Raw genomic sequence first — 23,721 nt, 5'->3', positions numbered from 1 at the left:
ATCAGCAGACCTTGTTACCCCTCTTTCATTCCTCTCTCATAAATGATCTAGGGCTATGTGGAGCAGAGTAAGTCCTGGCACCAATCCCCATGAGACTCTGCTGCTGACCTTTCTTCTGATGTGAAATCCAATCATTTACTTTTATTTTAAACCTTTTAACAAATTTCACATGTAAAAACCTTCATTTTTATCCCATGGCTTCTTAGCTTCCTCAAGAGATTTTAATGAGAGACCTTGTCAAATGCATTTGGAAATCTAAGTAGACTTTAGTTAAGTTTTTGTTGTCAAATAACTTGGATCTCTGCTTTTTTCCCCCGTCAGTCATTCCCTCTGGCTGTGTCCCAGTTCACCCCTTGCTCTGTTCTGGTGTTGGCCCGTTGCCTTTCTGGAACAAAACCTGGTTGTGGTTATAGGGAGATTTAATTCTAGTGAGCACGTGCTAAAGGTGCTACTGAAGAGGCTGTTGAGTTCGACTGCCTTCTCTCTGCGTGATCCTTCAGTATAATCCCAGCAGGACCTGTACCCTCAAACACCATTGCGGTGCTCATGTAGCACCACGTTGTGAAACACTGCTTCATCAGGTGCTGCACTGTCCTCAAGTTGTTTGAGCATTTTGAGCCAAAAAGACATTTTTTTAAAAAAAAAAAAAGGTGGTGTGTTTGTTCCCAGGGACCCCCGAGGCTCCGCTGGGCAGCGTGGGGAGTGCCCAAGTGATGCCAACACAAGCCCTTCTGCACTGGCTGGTCTGGGGCACCGGAGTGCTTCCTGACATGGCTGACAGTAGCACTGTAGGTTGGGGTTTTCCTCACTCCCTACAGAATCCCATAGTTGCTGGAGGTAGGGATCCCTCCTTTACCTGCACCTGTATGTGCTTTATCATAGAATCACAGGATGGTTTGGGTTGGAAGGGACCTTTAAAGATCATCTAGTCCAACCCCCCTGCCATGGGCAAGGATGTCTTTCACTAGCTCAAGCTGCTCAAAGCCCTGTCCAACCTGACCTTGAACACTTCCAATGAGGAGGCATCCACAGCTTCTGTGGGCAGCTTGTTCCAGTGTCTCACCACCCTCAGCATACAACATCTCTTCCTTACGTCCAATCTAAACCTACCCTCTTTCAGTTTAAAACAGTTGCCCCTCCTCATGTCCCTTCAGGCCTTGGTAAAAAGTCTTTCTCCATCTTTCTTATAAGCCTCCTTTAAGTATTGAAAGGCCACAATAAGGTCTTCCCGGAGCCTTCTCTCTCCAGGATGCACAACTCCAACTCTCTCAGCCTTTCTTTGTGGGAAGCGTGTTCCAGCCCTCGGATCATTTCCATGTCTTCCTCTGGACCCGCTCCAACAGGTCCATGTCTTTCTTGTCCTGGGGACCCCAGAGCCAGACGCAGCGCTGCAGGTGGGGTCTCATAGAACAGAGTAAGGAGGCAGAATCCCCTCCCTCGACCTGCTGGCCACGGTGCTTCTGTTGCAGCCCAGGGTATGATTGGTTTTCTAGGCTCCAAGCACACATTGCTGGCTCATGTCCAGTTTTTCATCTACCAGCACCCCCGCGTCCTTCTCCACAGGGCTGCTCTCAATCAATTCATTCCCATCTATATTGATCCTGGGGATTGCCCTGACCCAGCTGCAGGACCTGGCACTTGGCTTTGTTGAAACTCATGAGGTTTGTATGGGCCCACTCGTCAAGACTGTCAAGGTCTGTCTGGATGGCATCCCTTCCCTCCGGTGAACCAACTGCCCCACTCAGCTTGGTCCATCTACAAGCTTGCTAAGGGTGCACTCGATCCCACTATGTCGCTAATGGAGAGAGTAAATAGTATTGGTCCCAGTACGGACCCTTGAGGGACACTGCTTGTTACTGGAGTTTATCAGGCAGGACATTGACTTAAAATGCCATGTTAGCTTTCCCAAGTGTAACATTTATCCATGTGTTGGCTGGCTCTCCGCTTGTTCCGGTTGCTAGAGCCGTGCCCAGGGAGGCGTCAGGATGATGGACCTACAGCACCTTCCTTCTCTGCTGGCAACCCTGTGAAAACCGGCACCGCGTGCTGCCGCCCCGGCCCCAGGCACCACAGTGCTTGTCTCCACAGCCTACACACCATGAGTGGCGCAGCTCTGTCACCCACAAGGTCCTCCAGCTCTCTACTGGATGGTCTTGTGCCTCTCCTTTTCTTTCCATAACCTCTTGTTCAGATCTGTCTGCTTGTAAGTCTATGTGCTTCTGAAGGGGAAACCTCCCCACAGCAGAGGTGCAAAAATTGTATTTAGTTTCTCTGTTATGCCTTACCTTCTCCAGGTGCTGCTTTGACACCACCATCGTCTGAGCCCAAAGATGCTCTGGCAGGCTTCCTGCTCCCTATGCACTTGAAAACTGATTTAGTATTGGTTTTTAAGTCCTTTGCAGATTGTTCCACGGATTCACATTTGACCTGTCGTACTGTGTTTTTACATTTAACCTGCAAGAGATCACGATCCTTTCTGTATTCCTCCTTTGGATATGGCTTCAGCTTTATGAAGGATGTTTTCATGGGTTTAATAACCTCCATTTCCCTGCTGTTCAGCCATGCCAGCTTCTTTCTGTTCGTTCTCAGTCTGTGGCATGTATTTGTACTGTGTCTCCAGCACAGTGCCTTTAAATGGTCTCCATCTCCTTTGCCGAGGATGGAATAAATTTGCATTGTAGAATTCGGATTTTCTAGGACTTGTTTTTATTATTTATAGAAATATGCATCGTTCTTTCCCGAGTGTGTATTGGGCAAGAGGCAGACATAACGTTTTTTAATCTCCTTTCATTCAAGCAAAGGGAGATTTTAGGTGTCACCTGTCCTTTCCTAGTACATGTGACAACTGAAAGCTGTGGTGGCACTAACTCCTGTATCATCCCTCTGTTTGTGACCATTTTTCCCTTTAAATACATGCAGTATGAATTTCTTGAGCTAGTGAGACATCCTAAGTTGTGAGATGCTGTTGCGTGTTACCTTTTCAGTCTCTCTTGCATCTGTGCAGCCAAATGGCTCCAGCGTCAGCTTCAAACAGTGCTGTTTCCGTGGAGCAGAATTCCCACAGGTGACACGGGTGATTTGGCAGTGCTAAGCCTGGGTCAGAGGCTGCCTTCGCCTCCTTTTTCAGTAGGCACCATTTTGCCCCGTTTGCTGAAGAAGTGATGATGGGAGGCTGTGAGCGACGGACCTGAACTCCTCTCCCTGCAGACTGGGACCACCTTTGCTCATCTGCGTGCCTGTCCCTGTTGGTGTCAGGTTTAGCCTGTTGGAGAGCACATCCAGGGGGAGGAGCAGGGCAGCACCACCTATTCAGCTGCAGTGCCTCTTCTGGCAAGTGAGGATAAAAGTCCAGGACAAATAGCTTCCTTCTGCCAGTATAAATATAAGCCTGATTATTCCAGGGGCTTGTCTTCTGTGTGTCTCTGCGATGGCGTTTTTTCCTTGACTTGACCGCCCTTCGATATTCACAGCAAGGTCTTAACAGCTTTCTCAGTAGCACTGCTAGGTCGGCGTCCAGGCAAAACACATCTTGGATGCCCTTAGACTTCTTGTTCCCGTGGTGAGCTGTCTTATTTCAATGTTTTGGTTCATTCCCTAGAAGTTACCTGCTTGGTGTGTCCAAATGTGGTGAATCCAGTACGGGAAGTGTTCTGTGACAATTGTCTGTGTTTGAATGGGGAAGATGCTGCTTTTCAGTGCCTTTCACCAATGGTCTGCCTCACTTTCTGCAACACCCGATCTTCGGAATTTCTCTGGTACTCACAGCCTGCATTTCACCTGAGACTGAGCAGTGCTGGCTTTGGGTTTTTAACTGGTGTCTGAAATGCGTTTGACCAGAGCTGGAGGGAATGTGATATCCAACAACACATCCTTCCTGGGGGCTTGCTGCACTTTCAAATCGTGTGTTTGTGTGTGTGGCTGGAAGATGGTTTCTTCTGGAGTTAGAGTTGCTTTTCATCTGTCAGTTTGCTTTTGACGTAGTTCATAATCAGTGCCTTGATGAGCTGCCTCCTGACTGAATTAAACAGAAAATCTTACTGATGATAATCAGTGCTTCAGGACCAGTTGGGAGCATAAATAGGCTCCTTTCTAGCACCCTCTCTGTTTCCTGCTGTCCTTTGCTTTCGATACGGAAGCACCACTGTCACCTGCATTCCCAGACATTTCCTCATCTATGGTGGAGATTTAAGTGGTTTGTTTTTCCATTCAGGATAGGGCTTTTCCCAGTTTCACTTCTGACATTGTTGCTGAGGTCCCCTGGCTGCCAGTCCCTGGGCTGGGAGGAATCCTGGGACAGCAGTAGTGCACCTCAGACCTGCTCCCTTCCTCTCCTCCAGGCTGCTGCTGTCAGTAAATGTTCGAGACAAGACACCTGATCTGACCTGCTATGGTCATTCTTTTTTCTCTCATACTCAAATAGAGCCAAGAAATACAGCTGTGTTGTGCTTTGGCTAGCATCCGTGCTGCAGAAGAGCAGGGCTTTGTGGCTCTGCAGAGCGCTCGGCTCTGGGCAGGTCTCTCCAGGCGTTACTGCTGCAAGGGATGCTGCGGTCAGCAAACTGTTCAATAGCCGTGTGCCCAGCTGGCCCCAAACCTCCGGGACACGCCGGTTCCCCCTGGATTTCTGGTAGAAGCTTCATTGTTGGGTGATCTGTGGTTTCTGCCTAAAGCTTCATCTGCTCTGTGAACTGAGATGGGGGTAGGAAGGAGATGTGCACGCCGTCTCGTCATCGGCCGCACTGTTTCATTGCTAGTTTGCTCCACGGGATAAATTCGATCTGGGCCAACTTGCCCTCTCCTGGACAAGCCCAGCCATAGCACAAGGCCAGCCCTAGGCAGATTCTGGAATGCGGTTTGGAAAGAGCTACCCTGTGTTATGGCCTTGATTTCTGGGGGGAGAGAAGAAAGTTTGTCCATAAAGACTCAGGCTGTACGGCATGGTCTGTGTCCAGTAAATACTGTTACTATAAACCATCCTCCCGTTGCGGGAGACGTTTTCTGCGTGAGGTAGCTGAGCAGAATTAAACTCCTTGCACCGCCTGGCTGTGGGTGAGGAGCACCACAGCACGTGAGCGAGCTTTCTGCTGGGAGAGGCCTGAAATGGTCCATCGCTCCACCAACATCAGCTTCAGCCGAACTTACATTTTTCTTGAGGGGGATTCATCTAAAAGCTCCCAGCAAGTGGCCTTCCATCACCCCCCCGTTCCCGTGCTTCAGCAAAATTACTGCTGAGCAGTCGTGTGATGCTTTGTAAGCGTTTTCTCATGGGAATAATCAAGCCAGTGATTCAAACCAGGTCTTTCCTGCTGGGCCTTTTATCTTCCACGTGTCCTCCTCGGGACTCTCTCCTCTTGACCCACATCCTTCTGGAAGTGTGGTGCTAAGAACGGGGCAAGTGGAGTGTTATCTAACTTTAGTAGTGTGATTCACGTCACATCGCTGTAGGTGTCTACCATGTAGGTGTCTGAGCTCATCACCCTGGCTCACCCAGGGAGTCGATACAGATGTGTGCAGTCAGTGGAGCCACAGGTGCCATTCATTTGACAAAATGTAGGCGGCCATTTCAGTATGGGATGAATCACAGCTCCATTGACTTCACTGAATAGCTCTCCATTGAGTCTAAAAGGAGCCCAGAGTGACTTGCTCACTGTAGGTGCTTGTTTTATATATGCCCATATTTAACTAGATGACTCCCAAGGCTACTGCAGCATGGGGTCAGGCAGAAGGACTACTTCATGTCCTAGACAGCACTCCTGTTTATATAGCTCCAGTCAGTCTGTCATCCTTTTCTCACAAAAGCATGACCTGCTGCGATGCTTACGAGCCCAGGATGGTGTTCACAGCCTCTCCTGCCAGCTGGCTGCCTAGCCAGTCCTCCTCCATCTTCTGGTTTTCTTTTCATAGTTCCTAACTGTAGTACCTTGCACTTTTCCTTTTTCCTCGGGTATTTTTCAGACCGTTTTCTCCAGTGATAGTAGCATGTGAATCCAAGGCCACGCTTCCAACATGCTGCTGCCCGCTCAGATGGGATCTTCTGCAAATTTATTAAGTTCATTCTCTGCTACAGCCTAGACATTGGCGAAAACATTAAGCTTGTCCCAAGACAGACCCTGTGAAATCCCACTTGGTACGTCCTTCCAGTTCAACAGCGAAAAACGTGTCAAACCAGCTATTTACTCACCTTGCAGTAGTTCATGATCGCCTTGTTTTTTATGAGGATGCCTTGGGAGAGCATTCAAAATGCTTAACTGACATCAGGATACACATCAGAGAACTGCCTTTCCCATGTTTGTGAGACCTATTATGTTCCAACGGAAATTAGGTTCATTTAGCACAATCAGTTCTTTCAAATCCATGCCACCTGGTACTTATCACCTTCTTCTAGATGTTTTATTAAACAGTTGTGTTGTTTGTTAGAGGATTTTCCTGGGAATTATAGATGAGTTGCTTCATTTTATACTTCCTTTGATCTTGATTCTACTGCCTGTTGTTAAAGATGAGCATCATCCCTTTTTCAGATCTTCTGGAGTGTCGTGCATCCCGTGCAAGCTCTCAGAGGCAACCCATCGTATATGTCAGATACTTTCCTCTGCCTGCCTCGGCGCTTGCCGTGAATTTCACCAGACCCAGGCAGCTGAAAAAAACTAATTCTTCTAAGTGCTATTTTCTCACTTGAGGGTCAGAGCTAATCTTTGCTGTTAGAGTGTTACCAGGAGTTAACTGAGGCTGTTTAGTAGGGCCATGACCATGCCTTTTTTTTTCAATTGTTCATGTGATAGATCTATTAGGTTTGTCCCTCTAAAGAGTCACAAAGTTACCAAAATAATTTGCCTTAGTCAAGCATCCTGTGCATGAACCGTCTTTGATTTGGTTTCAACACAAGACAAACCAGCAGGTCTGACACTCGGCCTTGCAGAAGCGAGGCGGTCCAGTAGACCTTGTGTCATCTTGAGGAGCAGCTCCGAAGAGCCACGCTCTGATGCCTCTATCGTTACATTAGTTCGTCTGTTTATTCATTTACCAGTTATATGTAGGGCACAGTAGTCTGGCAGTGAACTTGAGATCCTGTTTTCCATTGGGTATCATAACTTTATTTAAATGACAAAAAATCTTTTATATATATCTTAAGAGTACTAAATCATTATTTTGCTTAATCTTTCTCTGATACCTTAAAATAACTCCCTACTACATCTTATTTTTTTGAAAGTTCCTATTTTTATTTAGACAAAAATAAAAAAAAAAGAACAATTCAAGTTATTTTTCCAGTATGACACTGTCACAGGTCCTTGATTACACTGCTTCATCTCCTTCCCCAGGCTATTTTTTATTGCTTTTTCAAGCCCTCGGAGCTCCAGCAGTGCTGATCAGTGGTACCTCAGCTGTCTCTCTGCTCCCCACAATTCTAGTTCACAAAAACGTAGGGACTTTTTATTTCACTTTCTATATACATCTATCTATAGAACTGATTACTGTAGTTATATCCAAACATGAAGATGTCCAATGGATCGTGCTGTAGACAGTTACGAACCTGAGGGTTTTTAGGTGCCCCACAGGCACAGCTAGATGGCAATAGGCAAAGGGTTTGCAGTTCTGGAGAGGCTTAAACTGGGAGTGCTCTTGCAAGATCCCTCCTGCAAGTCTAACCTCATAAATCCCTCTGTGGACAACACGGTGGCAGAGAGTGAGCTAAAACAAATAAACGTGCAACATTTCTGAAAGTCCCACTGGTGGCTCTACGTACGTAATCTGGAGTGTTCAGGGACAGAGCGTGGTGTGTCGCGGACTTTTCCTATTGCTCCCGACAAGTTTAGGTTTTTGAATTAAGGTACTTCTCGTCGGTTTATTTGTAGGAGGAGGAATAATTCAGAGGTGTCAGAAAGAATCAAATATTCTTTGTGCAGAATAACTTTGGGTAAGAGCAGCAGCAGGTTGAACTTATTTAAAGGCTTACGTTATTGCAGGAAATCTTGGCAGATGAGGATTGCGGGGTGGGGGCTGGGTGAAATTGTACTTACACAGGGTACCAGCACTTTTGTCAAGAGTTTCTTCAGTTTATCATGTGGATGAAACAACCACAGAGGTCCTGTGGGAAGAATTAGAGATACAGAATTTCCCTTCATCATGGATTCCTCACTTTCTCATTGACAAAGCAGTCACAGCAGGACTAATCGGGCACTTCAGCCCACCACCAGGCAAACAGAAATCATGATTTTATACATAAACATTGATTCCCTTTCCTTCTCTCTCTTTCTCTTGCATATACGCATGCACAAACACATTCTTGCAGAGGTGGCAGAATTTGCTCTTGGTATTGGGTTAAGATCTGGTACAGATCATCTTCAAGGGGTTGATATGTCATATGGAAAAGGGACTCCACTTGCTCCTGTGGATGTGGTATGTGTTAGGTCGAGCTCTCCTCCTAAATGGTAAGTCATTGTTCAAATAGAAGATAAAGGCTTATCGCAGAATCACGGGATGGTTTGGGTTGGAAGGGACTTTCAGACATTGTCTAGTCCAACCGCCCTGCCATGGGCAGGAACATCCTCCCCCTCTGCTCTGCCCCAGTGAGGCCACATCTGGAGTACCGTTTCCAGTTCTGGGCCCCCCAGTTCAAGAAGGGCAGGGAACTGCTGGATCAAGTCCAGCGCAGAGCTGCCAAGGTGATCAGGGACTGGAGCATCTCCCTTGTGAGGAAAGGCTGAGAGACCTGGGCTTGTTCAGCCTGGAGAAGAGAAGGCTGAGCGGGGTCTCATCAATGCCTATAAATATCTGAAGGGCGGGTGTCAGGAGGTTGGGGCCGGACTCTTTTCAGTGGTGCCCAACGCCAGGCCAAGGGCAACAGGCACAAGGTGGAACACGGGAAGTCCCACCTGAACATGAGGACAAACCCCTTCGCTGTGCGGGTGCCAGAGCAGGGGCACAGGCTGCCCAGAGAGGCTGTGGGGTCCCTTCCCTGGAGACATTCACCCCCCGCCTGGATGCGGTCCTGTGCCCCTGCTCTGGGTGTGCCTGCTCAAGCAGGGGGATGGGACGGGGTGAGCTCCAGAGGTCCCTTCCAACCCCTGCCGGTCTGTGATTCTGTGATCTTCCACTAGACCAGGCTGCTCAAAGCCCCGTCCAGCCTGACCTTGAACACTTCCAGGGATGGGGCATCTGCAACTACTTTGAGACAGGAATCACATTTTCAGGTTGTCTGGCTCTTGTTACATGGACAGGAGGATTACGTTACCGTAATGACCTCTTCTGGGCACGGTGGTTATGAACCTGTTTTCAGTAGGACACTCTACAGTTGGAAGAGAGGATTTCACTGTAGAGGGGAGAGTTTTACACACAGAGAGGAACATACGCATAACCAGCTCTGCTTTTGAAAGACAGGCAGTGTGTTGAAAACGTGACATAAAGGGATGACTGTATGACAGCAGCCACCTCCTTTGAAGCAGTTTGCATAGTTTTGTTGAAGTTTTTGCACGTCGAGGTACTTTGTTGCATGAAGTCACTGCTTTTATAGACACCTTATTTTTTCGTGGATAATGCCTAAGTGTGACCAAAATTACAGTACAAAGTGAACTACCGGGGAAGCCCAAGGCATTCAGGCTTGTGTCTTGCATTAGTTTCCGTGGTCGATGTCTGTTGTACGTCCTCCGGAGTGCCTCGCTACCTGCAGCCATTGCATGCATTGACTTTTGTTATCACCTTCCCTTGGTCTGGAAGACAGTATTTCTATCCATCTTGCTAGGAGCTGGATGTTATTGTGGTGGTAATGGCAGAATCGCAGAACTACCTACCCAAAAAGGGGTTGCGATGCCTGTAATTGCAGCCCTGACAGATGAGGCTACAAAGGGACAGGATGCAGAGGCATGTCCTGTCCCGGTGCTGTCGTTTGCAGTCCCTGGCTGCTAGAAAGTGCACACAGAAATGTGGGTTGCCAACCCCGTCCACGCAGCAGCACCGGGAGCCCATCGCCTTCCATCCAGAGACGGCCGCCCCCTCCCCGGCCCTGCTGTGCTCGGCAGGTTCCCGGCGGGGTGGCGCGGGGTGCAGCCTGAGCCCTGGCAGGCGACCCCTTCCCTGCAGCAGTGGGCCGGAGGCGGCAGGCTCGGCGTGGCGCGGCCCGGGACGCGTGTGCCTGCAGCGGCAGTACCGCGCATGTTGGGGCACCTCATACCGCAGTGTGCGAGCCCAGCCTGCTCGCTGCCAGCGCCCGTCCACGGCCGCCTCCTCCCTCCCGCGAGCGTGCCTGCCTGCGCGCCCACCGCTCTACCTGCTCCTTGGCAGCGTGTTTCTGTGCAGTGCGGTGGGGCGCGGGTCTTTGTCCCCCCATCGCTCGCTGCCTGCCCGTGCCCAGGTCTGGGGGCCGGCCCGTGCCGTTGCTCCCTCTCTGCCTCTCGGTTTTGGCTTGGTGTACAAAGCTCCTTCCCCGCACCGCCGAGAAGGACCGAGGTCCCTGATTAATTCTACTCTGATGTCAGACATGCGGCTCTGCTGGGAGGGATTTGCAGGGCTGCATTTAAGCTCCCGTTTGCTGAGAGAATCCCTCTCCCGTCTCCCCTCCCCGCGCGCCCCCCGCCCCGCCCGGCGCACGTAGAGGTGGCTTGTTGGAAGGGTCGCTGGTGGCTGGGGTCCGCATGGAGCTGCACATCCATTCCTCTCTCTCCACTGCTGGATTTTCCCCGTTCTTCTCATCTGGCCGCGGCGGAGGGCAGGGAGAGCAGCTTTGTTAAACTAGGACAATGCAATGCATCCCCCCTCTGCTAATGACAGACTGTTACTTAGCAACGCAGGGGGGGATTTTAAGAGAAGATCAGAGCGCCAGGATGAGGATATAAACTCTGCTGTTCTCCCTCCCGGGGAACTTACCAAAGAGGCACCTCTCCTTTTGTCAAGCATCTAATTTTTTTCATACAAGAGGCAACCGGAAAGTCTCAGAGAGCTGCTTCCCTGATGGATGGCTGGCTGCCTCCCCCCGCACCTCCTCTGCTCAGCCACTCCACTCTTCAGTTACATGCTAAGGGCATCATTTAAAGGGAAGCCCAAAGTGGGATCAGTAAGCTCCCTGCATGCGTATGCAGGTGACTGAGAAGGGGACCGGTGGGCAGAAGGGTGATCCAGGCAGCCGGGGCTTTCCTCCACCTACACGTTGAGGGAAAGTAGCTTTCGTCTTTTTGTTCTGACTTTGGGCAAGGGAGGGAGGGAAGCAGATTGTGCCCAACTCCTTGCTGAGATGAAACGGTCGATGAGAAGAGGTCTCCTTGTCACAGGCACAAAGGCCATCTCCGCCTGGCAGCATGGTGCTGAAATCTAACCCTAGCATCATTCTCTTGTGCTCTTTCCTGCCCAGTGACTACATCATTGAGGAGAAGACGGCCGTGCTGCAGAAGAGGGAGCATGAGGGATTCGGGTTTGTGTTGCGAGGGGCCAAAGGTAAGGGCTGCTTCTTTCGCTCGGTCCTGGGGCTGGGAGGGAAAGCTCCTTCTCCTCACTCTGGCTGGTGCTCAGGACCCCCTTTCCCTGGCTGCGCCGAGCAGCCCACGAGCCCCTGTGCATCGGGGTCTCTTAGGGGACTCTCTTCTTCTCCAGCAGCTAGGCAGCGGGAGTGCAGCTTGTCTCTGGTTACATGCATTGTACAGAAAATGCCATTCGTGGCAAATGTGCATCGCTCGCACGTTCTGGGGTGTTCCTCTGGTACGGACGCTGGTATTCATTCGTAGCTTTGCATTTGTGGGAGTTTTCACTTCTGCCTATTTACTGGGCGTATAAAGTGCATGTGCTCTGTTTCAGATGCAGATATAAGCCCCATAGGGCAGAGCCTGTGTCCTCCGTGGTGTTTTTTTTTAACGCTTGAACTATTTCACTATACTTTGGCTGTGTAGAGTTGGGGGTCCTTCTCCTGGGAGCCCTGGCTGTGTTGGGGTTCAGCCCCAGCATGAGGGCAAACCAGTAGATGTCTGTCATGCAGCTGCCACCATACCTTCATCCCTGTGCTGTCAGACAGCCTCTGCTTGTGCCTGGGGCACGCGTCCCCTGCACAGCCCTGGAGCGCCTGTGCTCGTGCAGCTGGTACCTTGGACCAGGTTGTTACTGTGGCTCCTCTTGCCAGAAAATGATCTTTTTGCTACAGAAAAAGAGAATCCCTTGGGGACTGGTAATGAAGGTGCTCCTATCCACATAGGAAACGGGCTTCAGCCCCTGTGCTCGGGAGGCAGGTCCATCTCCGGCTGGAGGGTCCTCTCTCCAGCAGTTCCAGACTGAAGGCTGGGGGGAGGCGAAGGGGGTCTCAGAAATGCAGCTGCTGACAGCAGAGGCACAGCAGTGCATGCTTCCGTCCCTTTCTTGCATGTAGGGTGCAGGATGCAGGAGGGAAAGCTTAAACCAGCGGCTGCCAGCTCGTTTGGTAGTGCTGCTCCTCTCCTGGACCTCAGCGAGGCTGAAGATCATTGCAATTTGGGCTTTAATCTTGGGTGTGATTTTCTGTGGGGATTCCTGAATTGTCTTTGTTCTGTCCATCTCGCAAAAGGGCTCTGTGTGCTGGTGGGTGTGTTTGTCGGAATATGGTTGCTGTCTCTTCCTCCCCTCTCTCTCCCCTTCCCTATATATGTGACATATATGTCTGTCCGTGTGCTACTCACATCAGTCTGTGCAACGTGAAGTGAAACTTCAGGGCTCAAAATGGCATCCATTTTTCTGCCAGATCAGACTTGCAGCTATTGTCTTAAGAAAAATGGGGTAAATTTTGTCCTCTTTCCTTTTTTCTTTCTTTTTCCTTGTTTGCCCTCCTAACATTTGTAGGCTCTGTGTTTTCCTTTGTGTGCTGAGGCTGAAAGAGAGGACCTGGAGCGGATTAAACAGTGGGCGTGAGGCTGTGTGGGACTTGGGTCTGGCTTACGGATTCGCAGCCTGGCGTTGCTGCAGGGGGCACTAAGCAGCGCGTGGCTGCAGAGGGTCGTGGCTTGGAAGCTCTCAGGGTGGGCATGGTCTGTCGTGCTGCCATCTGGGATGGGGTGCTGGTGGTGCGTCTGCTGATGCCCCTTGGGGAGCAGCATCTCTTGACTGAGAGGTGAATGTGGTGGCTCTGAGTCACCCTGTATTTCTCAGCCACTCAGCCTGGTGCTTCATGCTGCCGTGGGGTTTAAGCTGTGAAGAGCATTGAGACTCTGTCTTGGCCCCGTCGGTGTCACCAGCGCTCACGCTTCATTTAGATACTCTGTGCAAAACACTTCAGCTTTTGTGGGGTGAACCAGAGACGGGGGTCTGAAAATGGGAGGGACCAGAGCATCAGCAAAGTCCCTGCAGAGGGAGGGAGCTGGTTGTTGAGTGAGACTCAGCTGGATGATCCTCAAACTGCACTTCGTACTGCAGAGGGTGGTGAAAATCTCGCATGGCTTCTACCAGTCTTGCTGAGGGTTAATTCCTTCCCAAGCCCAAATTTGCCTGGCTGTGTGAGCTGCCCCGTCAGCTGAACCCCAGGAAGGGAACGCTGTGCAACACCTTCCCTGCCTGTCCTGTCTCCACCTCTGGCCCGTACCAGGAGGAGGTGATGTCCCAGTCAAACCAACTGAGCATTTGAAGAAAGGTTATTTTATCCTGGTCCCTGTAGAGATGAGTGGCAGCTTTCAGACATGGGACTTGCCTGCAGCCATCACCTTAGAGATTCATTTAGAGCAGATGGGAAGGGGTGTAGCAGCCCCTTCACTCAGCACCGTGATGGAAAGTGACAAGCAGGTGGATTCACTTCTTCATTTCTTGGCCCAGAGAGACCATTCCTACCTTTCATGTACAAAACGGATAGACCTTTGCTCAAAATGCTGAAAGATGATCATAGAATCATTAAGATTGGAAAAGACCTCTAGGATCATCAAGTCCAACCGTCAGCCCAACACTACCAGGTCTCTTAAACCATGCCCTGAAGCGCCTCATCTACGTGTAGTTTGAACCCCCCCAGGGATGGTGACTCCCCCACCTCTCTGGGCAGCCTGTGCCAAGGCCCTTTCTCAATAAAGAAATATTTCCTAATCTCCAACCTAAACCTCCCCTGACGCAGCTTGAGGCAGTTTCCTCTCGTCCTGTCACTGGTGACTTGGGAGCAGAGACCAACACCCCCCTCACTCCAGCCCCTCTCAGGCAGCTGCAGAGAGCGACAAGGGCTCCCCTCAGCCCCCTCGTCTCCAGGCTAAACCCCCCCAGCCCCCTCAGCCGCCCCCCAGCACACTTGTGCTCCAGACCCTGCCCCAGCCCCGCTGCCCTTCTCTGGACACGCTCCAGCCCCTCAGGGCCCTTCTTGTCCCGAGGGGCCCAAACCTGAGCCCAGCATTCGAGGTGGGGCCTCCCCAGTGCCGAGCACAGGGGCCCCATCCCTGCCCGGCTCCTGCTGGCCACACCAGTGCTGACACAAGCCCGGGGGCTGGTGGCCTCCTTGGCCACCTGGGCACTGCTGGCTCATGCCCAGCCGGCTGTCAGCCAGCCCCCCCAGGGCCTTCTCCGCCAGGCACTTCCCAGCCCCTCTGCCCCAAACCTGCAGCGTTGCCTGGGGTTGGTGTGACCCAAGGGCGGGACCTGGCGCTTGGCCTTGTTAAACCTCACCCAGCTGAGCTTGGCCCATTGATCCAGCCTGCCCAGGTCCCTCTGCAGAGCCTTCCTGCCCTCCAGCAGATCGACACTCCCGCCCAACTTGGTGTCAGCTGCAAACTTACTGAGGGTGCCCTCAATCCCCTCATCCAGATCATTGATAAAGAAATATCTTTAACAAGAGTGGCCCCGACACTGAGCCCTGGGGAAAACCACTCATGACCAGCCGGCAACTGCTTGGTCATAATGATATTTCTTGACTTGTAATGTCTTGGAACTCCACCGGGCTTCTGTGCCTGGACTAAATCAACCTCCCTCTTCCTGGCTAACCTGACCACAGATCAGGCACTATCTATTTAGTAATATGATTCATAAAATATTCATACATACTTCCCCGGGGCCACCCCTGTAAACAGTGGTTGTTACAGCTGATACAGTGACTGCACCTCACATGGTCTCAGCAAATCCCTGCTACCAGTTCCCTGGGCAGAGGAATACTGTTCCTGGGCCAGTTAATGCTCGTTGGCATCTGGTTATGGTGGGTTCTGTGGAAACAGTAGAGGGACATGCGGTCCCTGACTTGGGAATTTACTCTCTAAGGAAGAGGTAATAGAAATAGCGAGGATATTGCCAATAATATACATGATGTCTTGAAAAAAGAAAAGGAGATGGCTCTAAGTCCTTGCTTCAGGGTGCAAGCTTTCTTTTGTCTACTTAGCTTGGGGAGAAGCCGCCAGGTGGGGCAGGTTGTTCGCGAAGTTACCCGAGGTGATTGATTCCTGTGATTTGTGTATCTCCCGAAGCACCCAATCCCTTACGCTGTTGGGGAGAGGATGCTGTGCTGACCCACTGTGGGGCTTGGTTTGCTCCTGCTTCCTTCCAAAATGTTGTCAGTCTTTTGTTCCCCCCACCCACCCCCCCCAGTTCCTCAGCCAAGCAAGCACTTCACCGGCTTTACCACTTGCACCTGCCTTGATGCAGAATGCAGACCTGCTTTCCAAGAGCCTGCCCAGCTTACCCAGCTCTCGCTGCCCCCTGGAGCAAGTGCCCTTGTCGCTCTGCCTGCCCCGGTGGCACAGCCCCTCCGCAGCCCTGGGGCCTCCTGGCGCCCACCATGGCCTCCCTGGGCCCTCCTGTGCTCCTCTGCCTGCCGCAGCCTCTCTGCCCCTCCTCTGTCCAGTGTCAGCCCTTGCGTTTGAGCCAGGTGGTCGAGGAGTGCTTGTAAAACCAGCAGGTCACAGCTCGTGACCAAAGTGCCAATTGTGGGACTCGCTGACAGGGAGGGCCAGCCTGTACCGCAGCCCTGTCCCTCCTGGAACCATTGCTGTCCCCAGCCCTGCGGTCGCTCCGGAGCACTCCCCGAGAGCGTCTTGTTATGTTCAGCGTCGCGGGGAGATCGGGCGCTGTGGCGGCACAGCTTCCAGTCCTGCGCCCAGAAGGCCACGCAGCCGCTGCCGCTGCCTCTGCGCCTGGCCGGGGGCGAGCTCATGAGCAGCAGGCCGGGGTCCTCCTCCGGTGGTGCTCGCGTGCTGTCCACCAGTGACCCGGTCCCACGGTCAAGACCAAGTTCTGGCCGTGTGGGGGAAAAACACAGAGAACTCAGGGCTTGGCTTAGGAAGGACCTCCGCATGGACGTCATCTGCTCGCTTCGCAAACTCCCGCTTGTTCTTTGCTGCGTTTTCTCCGCAGGAAGGTTCAAGTTTGATGTTCAGCAGCAGATGTTGGTATTTGCATCTCTTTGTGTAAAGACCAGTCAGAGCAACTGGTATTGCAGTTACTGAGACAGATCTCCTTGGGTGAATTCAGTGATCCAACGACCCAAGCGCAGAACTTGCCCGGATCTGTAGGAATCAGTGGATCGTTTGAAGGAGTTTTAGTTTTGTTTCCTGCCCAGCAGTTCGTGTGAATACCTCAGGCTCAGAGGCCTCTGCAAGCTGAGTTTTGGTGCCGTGAAGTGCCTGGTGCTGGGTCTTGTTGACCTGGTGGGGTCTCTGACAGCCACAGCTTCTGCCCTGCACAGCCATGGGGCACGAGGAGGGCTACAGTGAGGGAAGTACAGTCAAAGCGTGAGGATCTTGCTGTTGGTTTGCAGCGGAGGGGATGTTGCCCTAAAGCCCTGCAACAAGTTTTGGAACACAGTGCTGGTATTATAAAGTCTCATGGAAGTGCAAGAGTTCACTGATGGATTTCAGAACTTGGCTGTTGTGCAGAGAAGTGCTGTGACAGTTTGTGACCCTCAGGATGGACAGAAATTGGGACTGGAGATGTTCAGACAGAGCACGTCAAACACCAAGTCTGATATCTGTGTCCTTAAGTGTGGTATCTTCATTATGAAGAACTAATGGAAAACTGCTCCAGGCCCCTGATCATCTTGGTAGCTCTCCACTGGACTTGCTCCAGCAGTTCCATGTCCTTCTTAAACTGGGGGGCCCAAAACCTGGACGCAGCCCTGCAGGTGTGGCCTCACTGGGGCAGAGCAGAGGGGGAGGAGAACCTCCCTCGCCCTGCTGCCCACACTCCTTTTCATGCACCCAGGACACCGTTGGCCTTCTTGGCCCCAAGGGCCGGGTGCTGGCTCAGGGTCACCTCACTGCCCCCCAGCACTGCCAGGGCCTGCTCAGCAGAGATGCTCTCCAGCAGGTCCCCCCCAGCCTGTGCTGGTGTGGGGGGTTGTTCCTCCCCAGGGGCAGGACCTTGCATTTGCTCATGTTGAATTTCATGAGATTCCCCTTCGCCCAGCTCTCCAGCCTGCCCAGCCCTCGCTGGATGGCAGCACAGCCTCTGGTGTATCAGCTGCTCCTCCCAGCTTGGGATCGTCAGCGAACTTGCTGAGGGGACACTCTGTCCCTTCGTCCAGGTCATTGATGAATATGTTGAACAAGACTGGACCCAGCACAGACCCCTGGGGAACACCACTAGTGACAAGCCTCCATCCAGACTCTGCTCCATTGATCACGACCCTCTGAGTTCCGTTGTTGAGCCAGTTCTCAGCCCACCTCACTGTCCTCTCATCTAACCCACCCTTCCTTAGCTCACCTGTGAGCATGCTGTGGGAGACAGTGTTGAATGCCTTACTGGAGCCGAGATAAACAACATCCCCTGCTCTCCTTTCATCTCCCCAGCCAGTCATGCCATCACAGAAGGCTGTCAGGTTGGTCAAGCATGATCTCCCCTTGGTCAATCCACGTTGACTACTTCTGAGAACCTTCTTTTCCTCTACATGCCTGGAGATGACCTCCAGGATGAACTGTTCCATCACCTTTCCAGGGATGGAGGTGAGGCTGACTGGCCTGTAGTTCCCCAGGTCCTCCTTCTTGCCCTTTTTGAAGCCTGGAGTGACACTGGCTACCCTCCAGTCCTTGGGCACCTCTCCTGTCCTCCATGACCTATCAAAGATGAAGGAGAGTGGCTCAGCAAGAACATCCACCAGCTCCCTCAGCACTCATGGGTGCATATCATCAGGGCCCATGGATTTGTGAGGATCCAGTTTGCATAGGTGATCTCTGACCCAACCCTCCTCAACCGAAAAGAAGCCTTCCTTTCTCCAGATTTTCTCTCTCACCTCTGGGGGCTGGGGTGCCTGAGGGCCAGCCTGAGCAGTAAAGACCAAGGCCAAGGAGGCATTCAGTAACTCCACCTTCTCTGCATCCTGTGTCACCAGGGCACCCACCTCGTTCAACACTGGGCCCACTGTGTACCCAGTCTTCCTTTTACTGCTGATGTATTTGAAGAAGCCCTTCTTGTTACCTTTGATATCCGTCGCCAGATTTAATTCCAAGTGGGCCTTGGCCTTCCTCTTTGCATCTCTGCATACCCTGACAACATTCCTATATTCCTCCCAAGTGGCCAGTCCCTTTTCCACATACTGTGAACCTCCCTCTCCCATTTGAGTTTCTCTAGAAGCTCTTTGCTCATCCATGCAGGTCTCCTGGCTCCTCTGCTGACTTCTTCCTCATAGAGGTGCACTAATATTGAGCTTGGAGGAAGTGGTCCTTAAATATTGACCAGCTCTCTTGTACCCTCCTACCTTCTAGAGCCCTAGCCCATGGGATTCCTCCAGGCAGGTCTCTGAAGAGGCCAAAGTTGGCCCTCTTGAAGTCCAAGGTTGTATCCCGACCCATAGCCCTGCTTCTACCTTGTGGTACCCTAAACTTGACCATCTCATGGTGACTGCAGCCAAGGCTACCCCCAACTCTCACATCCTCAACTCAACCTTCTTTGTTAGCACAAGATCCAACAACACATCTCGCCTCGTTGGCTCCTCCACCACCTGCATCAAAAAGTTGTCCTCGATGCTCTGCAGGAACCTCCTGGATTGTGCACACCTTACCATGTTGCTTTTCCAGCAAATATCAGGGTGGTTGAAGTCCCCCATGAGAACCAGACCTTGCAACTGTGAGGCTACTTCCAGCTGGCTGTAGAAGGCTTCATCAACTTCCTCTTCCTGATCAAGCGGCCTGTAGCAAATGCCCACAACAGTGTCATCCGTATTTGCCCATCCCTTAATTTTTACACATAAGCTCTTGACTCGTTCTTCCTCCACCCTCGCAGAGCTCGATACATTCCAGTTGCTCTCTTGCATAACGAGCAACTCCCCCACCTCACCCTGCTTGGCTCTCTTTCCTAAAAAGCCTGTAGCCGTCCATGACCACGTTCCAGTCATGCAACAGGTACCTACTGCTCCAGCGCTCTGTTTGGGTGTCAAACAGTGGTGTGCAACTTCCTGCCCTAGCCTTTAAACTGAGACATGCTGTCAGGACTTAAAGTAACTACCCAAGGCAGCTACAGTTTTCTGCAGTAGATGTAATGTAGAATCCCATTTTATTATTTTATTTTTCACTCTGGAAATATGTTTCCAGTGACATAACTGGGACCTTAACAATTTACTCTGCTTGAATGAATTTGTAATATTTTTCACTGCTAAGCTTGGATAGTAGTAAAAGTAACTTGTCCAAGAAAAGCAGTATTTTCAGAGAGTCCCAGGAAGCCTGCACCTTGAAATGCCATCAACTGTGGTGCTGCAAGTGTCAAAATCGGGGCTGGGGTTTACCGTAGCAGGTTCTGGGGAGCAATTCCCCACGAAGATGGGCAGCCCAGGGGAAGAGGCAGCACAGGTGGGCAGAGGAAGGCTCTCGGGTCTGGGCATGCCTCTGGCTGCGGCAGGTACCACTGAACCAGCCCTGTGGCACGGGTGTAGCTTTAGGATGCCGCTGCGTGCCAGCAGCGGTGCAGGCTTCCCGGCAGCAGCAGCACGGCAGAGCCAGCCCTCTCGGGGACCCTCCCCTCGGTGTCTGGGGGCTGTCAGCACCCCTGTGCCAAAGGATTGGGGTGCTGCAGGGCCTTCACCCTCAGGCCCATGGTGTTGAGGGGGTTGTCAAAGCCACCCCAGGGCTTCCTGGTGACCTGGCTCTGCCAGGGCTTCCCCGCCTGCCGGGCGCAGCTGAAGCTGGCACCCCTGGTGTGAGACCTCCCGGACAGTGGGTTTTTAAGACCAAGAAACGGCCGCAGTGATCAAATGGCACAACCAAAGCTGTAGTGTTATGGTGATAGTTCCTTGAGAAGTACGAACGTCGTGAGCTTTTGCAATGAACAGTAGACCTCCTTGTTAGGAAATTTTACCTAATTACCAGCGAGAATTTCTGTAATTTAATTCCAAACCTTTTGATTTAGTTTTGCCTTCAGCAGTTGGATAAGAGAGCTGCCTCAGATTTGATTGCTTCCTGGGCAGGCAGTTACGGATGAATTGTCACCGAATTACATACTCTGACCTAACACTTTCCTGCAGGCTCTGACCTGGAAACGGTATTTTTGGAGGGTCTGGTCCCAAGCTGGCTTTTGTGGTGGCTGCTCTGCAGTCTTCGGCCTTCACTCAGGCCTCCGTGAGAGGCAGAGGTCAGGACTCCCAGGTTGTGTATGGAGTATCAGAGTCTTCCTCCTCCATTACCAGGGCTGCAACCAGATCTGAATACTGTGGGTTGTTCTGGTTAACATTTCTTGTTTAGTGGGTGTTGGGGCTGTAGACGAATGGCTGGGCTGCTGGTGAGGCTGAGGTTAAGGTGACTGAACAGGAGGCAGAGAACGACTGGACGTGACATGAGAGGTTGGACATGACAGCTAGCAGTGAGGGAGGTGGCAAAGTCACATCAGCGCTTTGGCGGAACGGCTGGATTTCGTCTGTGTGTGAGGGGGAGAGATGCTGGAAGTGGCCGAACTTCACAGATAACTGACAGGGAATACTGGAAACCTTTGGGGGTAACCGCTCCATGACACCAGGTAAGGCCAAGATTACCTAGGTAATGGTATTGGAAATACAGATTTGAGTGCAGATGTAGCAAAACTGGGGTGAGTGGGCTGAAAGTAGCCAGAGGCAGATTGTTCATTTGGGAGGAAACTGGGGCAGTGAAAAGGAGCATCAGAAACCGAGGAAAAAGTTACAAAGATACGTGAATGATATCACTGGGGCTGTTCGGCAGGGTTTCTGCTGGGCAGCTCTGTGCTTGATCACAACAGCCCAGATCAGGGTGATAAACCAGCTCTGTTCTTCTCATCATCCCCTGTGTGTCCAGCCTGCTCCTTGGTCTCTGGCCATCAGCAGAGCAGCCCTACAGATGGATCGAGCATCTTGGTGCGGGGTTGGTGCCTGCCTCGGCCCTGTCAGCGTCAGCATCTGTCCACCTTCTCCGAACAGCGGGCTTTTAGGGAAGAGCAGGCGGGGAGTGTTAGATTGTGAGTTAGTCTCACAATCACTAGCCCTTGTGCTTATGGGGGACTTCAACTTACCACATGTCTGCTGGAGATACAGCACAGCAGAGAGGAAACAGTATAAGAGGTTCCTGGAGTGTGTGGAAGATAACTTCCTGACACAGCGGGTAAGTGAGCCCACTGGGGAGGTGCCCCGCTTGATCTGTTCACAAACAGAGAAGGACTGGTGGGAGATGTGGTGGTCAGAGGTTGTCTTGGGCTTAGAGACCATGATATGATTGAGTTATCAATTCTTGGTGAAGGAAGGAGGGGGGTCAGAAAAAGCACTACCATGGACTTCCTCAGGGCAGACTTTGGCCTGTTCAGGGCTCTGGCTGGGAGAGTCCCTTGGGAGGCAGTCCTGAAGGGCAAAGGAGTCCAGGAAGGCTGGGCATTCTTCAAGTCAGAAGTTTTAAAGGATCAGGAGCAGGCTGTCCCCATGTGCCACAAGACAAACCAGCAGGGGAATGACCGGCCTGGCTGAACAGGGAGCTTTTGCTGGCACTCAGGAAAAAAAGGAGAGTTTACCACTTTTGGAGGAAGGGGCAGGCAACTCAAGAAGAGTACAGGGATCTTGTTAGGTCTTGCAGAGAGAAAACTAAGAAGACAAAAGCCCAGCTGGAACTAAATCTCATCACTGTTGTAAGGGATAACAGAAAATGTTTTTACAAATATGTAAACAAAAAGAGAGCCAAGGAGAATCTCCATCCTCTTATTGGGTGTAGGGGCGGAACATTGCGACCAAGGATGAGGAGGAGGCTGAGGTACTAAATGCCTTCGTTGCCTCAGTCATTAATAGCCAGACCAGTTATCCCCAGGGTATTCAGTCCCCTGAGCTGGAACAGGGACGGGGAGCAGAACAACTCCCCATAATCCAGGAGGAAGCAGTCTACGACCTGCTGCTCCACCTGGACACTCACAAGGGTCTGGGGCCAGATGGATCCACCCGAGAGCACTGAGGGAGCTGGCAGAGGCCATTGCCAAGCCACTCTTCATCACTAACCAGCAGTCCTGGTTAGCAGGGGAGGTCCCAGATGACTGGAGGCTTGCCAATGTGCTAATCTACAAGAAGGGCTGGAAGGAGGATCCGGGGAACTACAGGCCTGTCAGCCTGACCTTGGTACCAGGGAAGGTCATGGAGCGGTTCATCTTGAGTGAGCTCATCAAGCATATGCAGGACAGCCAGGGGATCAGGCCCAGCCAGCACGGCTTCATGAAAGGCAGGTCCTGCCTGGCCATCCTGATCTCCTTCTATGACCAGGTGACCCACCTGGTGGATGAGGGAAAGGCTGTGCGTGTTACCTAGCTGGACTTCAGCAAAGCCTTTGACACTGTCTCCCACAAAATCCTCCTGTAGAAGCCAGAGGCTCATGGCTTGGACGGGTTTACTCTTTGCTGGGTAAAACACTGGCTGGTGGCCAAGCCCAGAGAGTTGGGGTGATCGGAGCTAAATCCAGTTGGTGGCCGGTCACGAGCGGGGCTCCCCAGGGCTCAGTGTTGGGGCTAGTCTTTAATGTCTTTATCAATGATCTGGACAAGCGGATGAGTGCGCCCTCGGTGAGTTTGCAGATGACACCAAGTTGGGCGGGAGTGTCGATCTGCTGGAGGGCAGGAAGGCTCTGCAGAGGGACCTGGGCAGGCTGGATCAATGGGCCAAGCTCAGCTGGGTGAGGTTTAACAAGGCCCAGTGCCAGGTCCCGCCCTTGGGTCACACCAACCCCAGGCAACGCTGCAGGTTTGGGGCAGAGGGGCTGGGAAGTGCCTGGCGGAGAAGGCCCTGGGGGGGCTGGCTGACAGCCGGCTGGGCATGAGCCAGCAGTGCCCAGGTGGCCAAGGAGGCCACCAGCCCCCGGGCTTGTGTCAGCACTGGTGTGGCCAGCAGGAGCCGGGCAGGGATGGGGCCCCTGTGCTCGGCCCTGGGGAGGCCCCACCTCGAGTGCTGGGCTCAGGTTTGGGCCCCTCGGGACAAGAAGGCCCTGGAGGGGCTGGAGCGTGTCCAGAGAAGGGCAGCGGGGCTGGGGCAGGGTCTGGAGCACAAGTGTGCTGGGGAGCGGCTGAGGGAGCTGGGGGGGTTTAGCCTGGAGAAGGGGAGGCTGAGGGGAGCCCTTGTCGCTCTCTGCAGCTGCCTGAGAGGGGCTGGAGTGAGGGGGGTGTTGGTCTCTGCTCCCAAGTCACCAGTGACAGGACGAGAGGGAACGGCCTCAAGCTGCGTCAGGGGAGGTTTAGGTTGGAGATTAGGAAATATTTCTTTATTGAGAAAGGGCCTTGGCACAGGCTGCCCAGAGAGGTGGGGGAGTCACCATCCCTGGGGCTATTTAAAAGACGTGTAGACGTGGCACTTCAGGGCATGGTTTAGGAGACCTGGTAGTGTTGGGTTGACGGTTGGACTTGATGATCCTAGAGGTCTTTTCCAACCTT

At 52.2% G+C, this 23,721-nt stretch overlaps 1 protein-coding gene across 11 annotated transcripts in view; it reads left to right on the top strand.

Annotated features, from left to right (window-relative positions):
* Positions 1–23,721, top strand: part of SHANK3 (SH3 and multiple ankyrin repeat domains 3) — a 401,813-nt gene that overhangs the window by 297,028 nt on the left and 81,064 nt on the right. For all 11 annotated transcript variants that reach the window (XM_075081824.1, XM_075081828.1, XM_075081835.1 and 8 more), the window contains one exon: positions 11,339–11,421. In XM_075081824.1, coding sequence (XP_074937925.1) covers positions 11,339–11,421 — 83 coding nt within the window. The remainder of the gene's footprint in view (positions 1–11,338; positions 11,422–23,721) is intronic.

This window comes from Phalacrocorax aristotelis, chromosome 1, assembly GCF_949628215.1.
Source record: "Phalacrocorax aristotelis chromosome 1, bGulAri2.1, whole genome shotgun sequence".
In the NCBI taxonomy this organism is placed as follows: domain Eukaryota; kingdom Metazoa; phylum Chordata; class Aves; order Suliformes; family Phalacrocoracidae; genus Phalacrocorax; species Phalacrocorax aristotelis.
Note: the sequence above shows the minus strand (reverse complement) of the source record. Positions and strands in the feature narration are given on the sequence as shown.